A 10,412-nucleotide genomic window follows, 5' to 3' on the forward strand; every position below is an offset into this window, starting at 1 on the left:
TACATTTAAGAGTGACATATGACTCGATCTGGACTGACAAGTTGAACAGAAAACAAATACTCCTAAACAAATATCTAATATTAGAGGTTTCTAAAACATATTAGGCAAATATGGATTTTCATTCCAATTGCATACATAAAACCTAAACCAGATGAAAAACATGAGATTGATTTTATATTTTACCGTTTTGAATACCTATACAACTACTAATTACAGATTCATGTCAATCCTAGAATTTCTATGTGACTGATTAGTTTGGAACTAAATTAATGGATTATATGATTAATCATGTTAATATAGACCGGGACATAAATTTAAAGCGATAAACATTATTTACATACATAAAACCCCTTTCTAGAGTGTTTGGCGGTTGTCTGTCTATTTTCTTTCAATATAGTGAGATTCAAGATCTATTCAAAACACAGAACTTATTCCTTTGACCAACACAAGTCCAGCGGTTTAAACAAGGGTTGATTCCGAGTCCGAATGAAGCAGGAACTCTAAATGAAGTTGTTTGGCCAAAAATCTAGCACCATGGCCTATTATGCCATTTATAACATGACACCATTGTTGACGTGACGACGGTAAGCTGATTGCGACAGATATCTTGGTGATTTAGTTATCTCAATAGGAGGATATCTCGGCAAGGTTATCGTTATCCATGATGAGCTTTTGGTTCGCCTATATTTTGGAGGTGGGCCTTGTACTTGGTTATGGGCTTTTAGTCTCGACTTTTGGAGGTGGGCATTGGGCTTGGTTATGGGCTTTTGCAGCTATTCCAACTCTGCTATTTGTATAATTTAAAATAATCCTTAACTATAATATCAGAATAGATTTTTTTATCATCCTATTTTATATTATTTATTAGCGGGAATTAGCGAGAGTTAGTATGCGCTTTTTAAATTTAAACTAGACAAATTGCCGTTTGAGAAGAACCGGAGTTCGAACTCCCGACCTCATGCAACAGAAGGACTTGGGCATTAGATCAAGCCTTCACATGCGATTTTTTTTATTAGTTAATAAATAATAAATTTTTAATATTTTTCGTGTTAATTTTAAAATTAAACATTTACTTGATTGAGCGCAATTGAGCGGAGTTACAAGTGGTTTATAAATAATTTTAGCCAGACTCGACCATTTCAGCTTCCGTCCCATGCGATAGTTAAACCCTGGCTGTACGTTACAAAAAAGAAAGCCCGAAATTAAGAAAATAAATAAACAAATAACGATTTGATTATTTTTTTCGATTCTTGCAGTTGACGGTTGCGAAATTTTCAATTCAAATTTGGTGATGGGTCGACCGCCCAGTAATGGAGGCCCTACCTTCCGCTTCATGGCCAGTGAGGTCTGCTTTCTTCCAATTTTAGAGTTTGCAGTTTAGTTTAGTTTTCAATTTAAATTTGGTTTCTATGTGTTGTAAACTGTGCTATTTGATGCAGTTTTTGTTTAATTTCAGTTTGCTTTTTGTAGTATTTTCTTTTCATAATGTTAGTTATTAGGTTGTATGGAGATTTTAGTTAATTAAACACATTTTCAGTGTTTGGGTTTTGCTTGATAGAATTCGCTTCTCGGGTACTTATTTCAGAATGAAAATTGTTGGCTGAGGAAAATTGTTGAGAAAAAAACTACTTTGCACTCTTTCTAATGATAGTCATAGTGATTACCACGAAAGCTTAGGTTTTTCAACACAGAAGAATGTAAATTACAGTAGAAGGATTAGGATTGTAAGAGTCCGAGAGGATGAGAGTTGGCTTGTGGCCTATCAATATTTCTACTGAAACATGGTCATGGAGGTACCTTGAGAGGCGAGAGTGACGTGGTTGACTCTCACTTGTTCAATAAGATTCTAGTCATGGATAAAAATGTTAGATGGGTAGAGGAAGCGTATTAAAGTATAGAGAATTTGGAAGTGCTCAAATTATAGGATTCAGATTCATAGCGAAGGAGCTTGAAATACTGTTTTTGTTTTATGACGTAATTCTTTACTTAACCGATTTAGTGCCACATCTTGTAGATTAACCATGGAAACAACTTTCCTTATTGTGAACTTGATCGAGAAATAAATAAATATAATAAGAGATCTGCATATAATACCCGTAAGTACGAATTGATAAAGAATGTAAGAATTTGATTATAGATCATGTAGATGCATAAAGAAAAACATTGAGATGCTAATTTGGTTGTCTTTTAAACTATCAACATAGTGAAAACCTCGAGGCTTGGATAACTTTACTAAGAAAAATGAGGTACATTATGATATTATGCTTCTAGAGTCTACAAAGCATCGAGGAAGATGAAAGTATGCAAAGTTTGTGGCCTTGACGAGATTTTATTGAACTGTAAAAGTGACTTGAGAGGCAGGTGTAACGTAGTTGACTTACAGTTGCTTGGTATTTCTGTTATATTTTTTCTTTTCTTTTGATAACCTTTTATTCTTATTTTTGTTTTTTAAAAGTAGTTGTCAAAGAAAAGGTGAATACATGCTTTTCTAAAAAGCAGGCAGTTCATAAGATATGGAAAAATATGTGAATGAATTCAAAAAATTTCCAAAAGCTCTATGTATGATCCCAACCAACAGGCAACAATCTTAAACAGACCTTTACTTGTTTATTAAGATTTGAAGTTGAACTACAAAGGAAATGTTAGATGGATGGTGGAAGAGCATCTTCGTACCCGTATTTTTTCAAATGCTTTTAATCAATATGGGAAAGGTTTGTTTATGAAAGATTCCCAATGGATTTTTTTTTAATGAGTTTTAAAGTGCAAGAGAGTATCCTTAAGATATATTCACAAGTTTTGAATGTGACAGAGCAGTGACTAGTGTTTATTGGGCTGCGACTAGGCTTCACTTTTAGCCCTTACATCTTTACCTTTTGTCACGGTTAAATTGACAAAGCATATACAAGAGATCATCTTTTGGTGTATGATGTTTGTGGATGGCATTGTACTTATATATATGAATCTTATAAGGGACCTAATGGTGTATGATGTTTGTGATGAAGTTGCCTTAGATGGGGTAGTCGTGCCTCATGGTGCCCCTTCTCAATACTTGACTCAAGCCTTCAGGGAGATACTGGCTTCTAATAGGATATTAGCCATAAGATTGAAGAAGGGTGGAGGAAGTGGAAGAGCAACACATGAAGTTTTATGTGCATATTATATATAACTATGGTTTATAATTAAAAGTTCAAATAATATATTCTGCAATATTTTCTTTGGTCAGGTTACGGAGATGGAAAATATATTGCAAGTACACAATTACGGGATGCCGGCTAAGGAAGTTTTGGTAGATATTGCTGAGAAATTCAGGTGTGCATTTTCTTTCTTCAATAACTATTGATGTTAATTTTTTTTTTTGGTTATTAAAGATTGAAATCATGTGTCCCTTGACTCCCTTGTCTGTGGTTGCAGTGAATCTCCGGATAGAAAAGGGAAGTTTACCGTACAAATGAAACAGGTGAAAATCTTGTGTTTCCTCATCGTCTGCATCTCTCTCCCAGCCATCCAATAGACAGTATAGTTTATTTTTCAACTTATGATCATAGGTTTGGAATTGGTTTCAAAATAAACGATATGCAGTAAGAGCCAAGACAAGCAAGACTCCAGTAAAATTGAATGTTACTCCTATGTCTCGAGAGGAGTCAACTCCAGTGAGAAATGTGCCCCAACCTATTGCTGCTTCTATTCCTGCTTCTATTCCTGCTCCTATCACTGCAGCCGTGACAACTCCATCAGGTAGTGTACGTGAATGTGTTATGATGTTTTGACTTGAAATTTGAGTCTTATTTAGGGGTGATATTTGTTTATTTATTTTTGTGCTGTCAACAACTAAGCCAAGTAATCAAAATGAATCAAAGACTCAAAGTTAATGTTATCTCAGTTTTGTTTCGTTCATTGACATGGATGATTTGAATTAGCTGAAACTGTTTAACAAATTTGAGTGGGGCAATGGTTCGTTGGCCGGCTGCTTTGACCACGGCAGTTGCAGTAATTGCTAAGCCCTGATTTTGTATATTTATCAACTAGATTTTCCTTGTGTACTGGAACTGTCAGGTCTTCTTCCACTAATGAACACAACACCTTACGCTTTAAGCTGTTGCTAGCTGACATTTTTGTGCGTGTCTTCTGTTCAAAGTCTTTTATCTCTCTTTTCCCTCTCATTTTCTGTCTGTAAGATTGTAATGCTACATGTATTCTAAACTCTAAAATTAGGTTACTAACAGATTGCATGAAAAGTTAGGGCTTGTTCATTAGGGTTCATTTCTTAATTACTTTAACTTATTAAAAAACAAAATAAATAATTCATGAGATCTTATGCTAACAATGGTATTTTAGAACTTTATCTTTGTTTTGGCTCTTAAAGTAAAAGCTTTGTTGCCCATTTTCATCTTTCTCATTGTCATTTTTTTCCATGATAGTCAGCCAAGCGTCAACAAATTCTAGAATTATATACTTGGAGAGAGAATGTAAACAATGCTTTGGATTGATGGTTAGTCAATTTGCATTATTTTCTTGCATCACTTAGACCTTGGTGGCTGTTATGTTTAATTGCTTGTTTTTAAATGGTGATTTGCATGCAACATGAGGTCCCGGTTTATTATTGAGAAACCTTATTACACAGCATTTAAACAAAGGCTGAGAATCACATTCGCTTCAGTGTCTCTTGGAGTCTAGATGCAGGACTTGCTACTTTAATGTTTCTTTTGACTGTTGTTCCTATATTTATTTTTTACTTCATTTTTTAAACAGTCCCTAATGCTGGAAGGGCCAACACAGAAAATTCTTGCATGGAATTTGAAGCCAAATCTGCAAGGGATGGTGCATGGTAAATATCTCTTGCCGTTCAAGTTGGGAATTTCATGAGAATTGAATAATTCTTTATGATTCAGTTCACTCTAATTATGCTCTTACTTTGCTAGATAAATTATTTGAAATGTTAATTGCCTATTCTTTCCGTTGTCAGGTATGACGTTGGGACCTTCTTATCCCATAGACATGTAGACACGGGAGACCCGGTAATAGCTTAACTGAAATTTCCTCTAGTTATTACTTATGCTCGACACATCGTACAGCCGTAGGATTTACGGTTTAATATCAGCAGCCTGCAGTGCATTTTGTTCTTTGCCTGTCCATGCATCTTTGTATAATTGAATACATTTAAATTTAATTATCTGAGATCACTTGTGATATTCTCCGGTCTGTCCCTTTGTTTCTCTGAAGGAAAAATGTGTTTAAGTCCATTAGATTTTGAGTCTTTCCAATCCTTGTAATGCAGACAGCACTTGTTGTTTACTTTTAGAAAGCTGGGTTTACCAAATTGACCTGAAATATATGCCAATCCAAGAATTAACTGATGATTCAAAGGCTTGGATGTTTAAGTGATCCTTGTTGTGCTTTCTAGGGAGATTTAACAAAACTTCTGACATCTTAAAAAACAATCACACTGTGAATTGTTTCTAGCTGTTTGTTTCTCTGGAATATAGTTCTTATGTTTTGGCTATTTGTTTTGTGGTGTTGGGATGCCTTTTCTTCTTCCTGTTTTTCCTGGTTTTCTGCTATCTTCCCTTATGTATTCTGTTGTTGCTGATCATGGCAGGAAGTACTGGTTCGGTTTTCTGGATTTGGACCAGATGAAGATGAGTGGATTAATATTCGGAAGCATGTCAGGCAGCGTTCCCTTCCATGTGAAGCATCAGAATGCGTTGCAGTTCTTCCTGGAGACCTCATTCTTTGTTTTCAGGTGGGGCTTTCTAATCATAAGTAGCAATAAAAAGGATTGATCAACTGTAGCAAACGTTTTTTCTCTGCTTGATTTTATATCGAGAATCTTTTGTATACTGAATGTTCCAGGAAGGTAAAGACCAAGCCCTTTACTTTGATGCACATGTTCTTGATGCGCAAAGACGAAGACATGATGTAAGAGGTTGCCGTTGTAGATTTTTGGTGCGTTATGATCATGATCAATCTGAGGTACATTTAAGCATTGATGCAATTACGTTTTCCTAAATAAGAGTATAGAGCAGTATTTTAATATGTGTAGCCAAGTTGATAGGCTGCATTATTTAGAACTGTAACTGGTATAGATGATGCCTTGTCCTTCTTCGTCTTCCGTTTCTCTGAAATTCAAGTTGATTGGTATCAGTTTTTCTTTCATCATTTTAGGTCCTAGCCAATGCTATTATTTACATAACTCGAGTACTTTATTGATACATGTTATTTTGCCATTTAGCGGTAGAAAAGATTCTCGATTTCTTTTGATGTATGCCTATTTTCCTTTTTGAAGATCATGTCACGTAAATGCTGAATTTATTGGGCCTTAATCTGTATGATGAGTAATGCTTTTCTTTAATGCTTTTCTTACTGCTGAAACCAGAAGATTTAATTCTTATGAACCCAGAATGAATTTACGTTTTATGTAATTTCTTACAAAACCACTGGACTGGTGTCTGTCTTACAATATACTTCTTCTTGCCTTTGTTGTAATCTTGGTTCAGTATATTATTACTTGATCATTTGTATATGTTTTAACATTCATTTTATATTAAAATGCATCCTTTTTAGCACAATTCCCGCTAAATTTTTCCTTTGCTTTCAGCTTTTTGAGAGATTGAAAGTTAAGTAATGTCTAAATTAGGGGTGTGCATTTGGTTTAAACATAACCGGACCGAACCGGAATTTTTAAATTTTCGAAACTTAAAAATTGAACCAAACTGTATTTACTATTTACAAGAATTTAGAATATTTCAAACAGAATCGAATTGAACCGAACCAGTCAGTTCTGTTGTTTTTTTCGGTTTAGTTCAGTTTTTCAGATTGGTTAGAACCAAAAGTGAAACAATTTTTTTACTTTCCAAACCAAGAAACTGAAATCTTTTTATAATATCAAACTGAACCAAATTGGTCGATTTGGTTTATTTGGATCCATTCAGTTCTTGCACACCCCTAGTCTAAATGATAATTCAATTGTTAATGAGTGAATTCTATAAGTTTCTTGTGTTTATCAAACTCTTTGATCTTGAATATTTATTTGGGGTCTTTTGTTATCGATTCTCAGGAAATTGTGCCACTAAGAAAGGTTTGTCGTAGGCCTGAAACTGACTATAGGTTGCAGCAACTTCATGCTGCAAATGAATCAGCAGCCGCCGAACAACAGAAAAGTAATACTGATCCTTCCACAGCAAGTATTCAGAGAATTTTTGTTTCTGCACCTGAAAAAATGCGGAAGCTACAGAATGCAGATATATCTGCAGCAGGATCCATACCAAATGCTAACCCTTCAGAGACAAAAATTGCTGAAACAAGCAACATTGTCAATATCGGTAATTCTCCTACTGTTCTGGCTAGCGGCACTGTCAATATCGGTAATTCTCCTACTACTGTCAATATCGGTAATTCTTCTAGTGTTCTAGCTAGCGGCACTGTCAATATTGGAAATCCTCCCAATGTTCTCACTAGTGGCACTGTCAATATTGGAAATCCTCCCAGTATTTCCGCTAGCGGCACTGTCAATATCGGAAATCCTCCCAGTGTTCTCGCTAGCGGCACTGTCAATATCGGAAATCCCCCTAGTGTTCTCGCTAGCTGCACTGTCAATATCGGAAATCCTCCCAGTGTTGCTGCTAGCAGTACTGTCAATGCTGAATCAAGTGGTGTTGCTCCAATTAGTATTTCTGGTGGGTCTGTTGAGAGTTTGCAGGGAGGCAAATCATAGGTTACTCATGTCTGATTACCTTTGGAATAATTGCCACCACTCCCTGAATTTAGATTAAAACTACTGTTTTCTCTCTATACTTTAAAAAAATATTGTTTCTTCTCCTAACAACGAGGGGTTTTAGTTGTCGTAAACAGTGGTTTTTCAAAATATAGGGAGAAAATAGTAATTTTTGACATAATATTGGGATGATGGTAAATTTTCCTAACCCCTTTTGTCCTTCCTTTTTCTGTATAATCCAAAAAACTGGAATGGCAAGTAGCACGATTAGCTTTTGAATCCAGTGATGAAATTCCTAATAGGGAATGGTCCATTTTTTTCATCACCCTTTGTGGGCTTCTCTAGCTATAAAGATCAAGAGTTGTATTCTGAACTGTAGTTTTGTGTTTTATTAATACTATTTTAGCTCAATTTATGTTTTAGCAATGATCTAATTTCATATGCTATGGCTTTGCCAAATGTATATACAGTAGATCCTCTAATAATTAATACTCAATAAATTAATAATTCTAATAATTAATAAATTTTAGGGAACCAATTTCAATATTACGTCTTTTTTAATATTCAATAAATTATCAATTCTAATAATTAATAAAATTTTAATCCACCATGTATATTAATTATTAGAGGGTCGACTGTAGTTTGTGAAATACCAGATAATTATGATTATGCATCTTTGAATGCAATTTGTAGCAATTAGATGTTATCTTGAGCAAACAAAAGCTTGTATTTAACCGTAGAACCAAGATCTGAAGCTTGGATATATTACTTAAACTAGTCGTAAACCCGCGCATTTGCGCGAAATCTGTTTGTATATAATTTTAGAAAAGCCATACAACTAATGTTAACAAATTAATATTTTATAATCTGTAAACAAATAAAATAAATAATAATCTTTCTAATAATTCTAGTAATTTATTGTTTTAAAATATTAAATATTTATAGTATATTTTTTGTATTTTATATTTGTTAAGTTTTTTTGTTGGAACTGTATCTTTATCTCTCCAATGTCTTTTTTCCGTATCCCCACAAATTTTTCTGCAGTATTTCTTGTAATGAAATATGGATCGGATACTATAATTTGCAACACTTCACAATATTCATTAACCGATAATATAATTGATGTTATTTTTCTATTATAAAATATGAGTTTGATAGGTGTAGAATTTTCATAATATACTAAACACAACTACTATATTTAATGCATACGTTTTTATTTTAATTTGTTTATTACTTAAAAATTGAAATAAGGTTAAGAAAAGATAAGAAACAAACAGATTTTGTAGTTCTTGTTCTACTATATTATAGCAGGAAGTGGGAATTGGTTCATATTATTTTGCTCTAACTAAAGAGCAACAAAACTTTATATGATAATTTAAGAGATAATAAGACAATTACCAGCTGGTAAAAGCATATTCAAAAGATACATACAATATACTTAAGAATTTACGTTCAAAAAAAAACTTAAGAATTTAAAAATAAATTATAAGGTGAAACAACATGCGTGTAATGTTCTTAACCCAAATAAAAGGATTAGTAAAAGATTAAGGAACTTAGTATAGGTATACATGATATGATCAAATAGTTGATAAAGCACATGAATGGAAAGATAAAAGATCAAAAAACTCAAGATCAGCAGCTACATAATCTCTCAATGACAATCATAAGTAAAATCTAACACACTAAAAAACATGCCTTGAACCACCTTCTCTACGTGATACGTTTTCACACCACATTTCATGCATGTCTGTTGCATCTATAGCAAGAACAAATCAAATTATTAAAAATGAAATTTTTGTAAATGAATTAAAACAAAGAAGAAGAATCAATTAAATTGCATTTCAATAGTTTGGTTATATTTTATGGTATAAATGAATATTGCTTGTGATGAAATAATAATACCTCATACACTCAGTTCCCAAAGAGAAAACTACCACTGTCGGTTGTAAATGAAAATAGAATATCAGATCATAAAAATAATTCATATGAAAAATTACAAAGATAATGCATTTACTCAACTGCTCAGATTGTATTAACACACAATAAATAGACGTTTGTGTCCTATATAAACTATGGTTAAGTACACTACTAAAATGTTTACTTTTAGCGACGGATTTTTCCGTCGCTAAAAGCATGAAATCCGTCGGCAAAATCCTCGTCGCTAAATTTTTGGCGACGGACCAAAAAATTTGGCGACGGATTTTTCAGAAATTGCCGACGGATTTTAGCGACGGATTTAAATCCGTCGCTAATTACCGACGGATTTTAGCGACGGATTTAAATCCGTCACTAATTACCAAAAAATAAAAAAAAAATCGTAAAATAAATTATTATTATTTAATCGGTCACACACCCGTCAACCTCCGTCAACCTCCGTCCCCCACCCGTCCCCCGTCGCCCTCGGTTACCCATCCGTTGCCTCCATCACCCACTCGCAATTTTTACAAACTTCCCAATAGGTCACCCATCCTTCCCACTGCTCCCACTCATTGCTCTTTAACTTTGAAATTCTCCCGCGCGTATCTCCACCTGAACCAGCTCAGCTTCTTGTTATATATATGTATATTTATATTTAAATGTAACTAAAAATGACAAATACTTCCTCCCACATTTTAATATAATTATTTTTTATAATTAATAGTTATTTTAAATAATTATTAATGAATAAATAAATAACAATATTTTCAATATATATATTTAT

At 33.7% G+C, this 10,412-nt stretch overlaps 1 protein-coding gene across 2 annotated transcripts; it reads left to right on the forward strand.

Moving 5' to 3' along the window:
• Nucleotides 1-1,109: 1,109 nt before the first annotated feature.
• Nucleotides 1,110-8,133, forward strand: LOC126670040 (protein SAWADEE HOMEODOMAIN HOMOLOG 2-like). 2 transcript variants are annotated; one of them, XM_056104778.1, is made up of 10 exons: nt 1,110-1,175; nt 1,257-1,345; nt 3,224-3,309; nt 3,412-3,457; nt 3,546-3,735; nt 4,750-4,825; nt 4,964-5,015; nt 5,597-5,740; nt 5,851-5,970; nt 7,055-8,133. In XM_056104778.1, the coding sequence occupies exons 2-10, from the start codon at nt 1,292-1,294 to the stop codon at nt 7,709-7,711; spliced, it is 1,425 nt and encodes a 474-aa protein (XP_055960753.1). In that variant the 5' UTR covers nt 1,110-1,175; nt 1,257-1,291; the 3' UTR covers nt 7,712-8,133. The 2 variants fall into 2 exon arrangements, with proteins under 2 accessions (XP_055960753.1, XP_050219649.1); XM_050363692.2 differs by having other exon boundaries at nt 1,113-1,345.
• Nucleotides 8,134-10,412: the final 2,279 nt, after the last annotated feature.

The sequence above is a fragment of the Mercurialis annua genome, linkage group LG2, assembly GCF_937616625.2.
Source record: "Mercurialis annua linkage group LG2, ddMerAnnu1.2, whole genome shotgun sequence".
In the NCBI taxonomy this organism is placed as follows: Eukaryota; Viridiplantae; Streptophyta; class Magnoliopsida; order Malpighiales; family Euphorbiaceae; genus Mercurialis; species Mercurialis annua.

Bases quoted from the DNA above. Each gene is read 5' to 3' on its own strand.
- LOC126670040 (XM_056104778.1), top strand. From the start codon at position 1,292: ATGGGTCGACCGCCCAGTAATGGAGGCCCTACCTTCCGCTTCATGGCC. The intron at 3,458-3,545 runs GTGAAAATCTTG...TTATGATCATAG, and splicing joins TTACCGTACAAATGAAACAG to GTTTGGAATTGGTTTCAAAA. The intron at 3,736-4,749 runs GTAGTGTACGTG...TTTTTTAAACAG, and splicing joins AGCCGTGACAACTCCATCAG to TCCCTAATGCTGGAAGGGCC.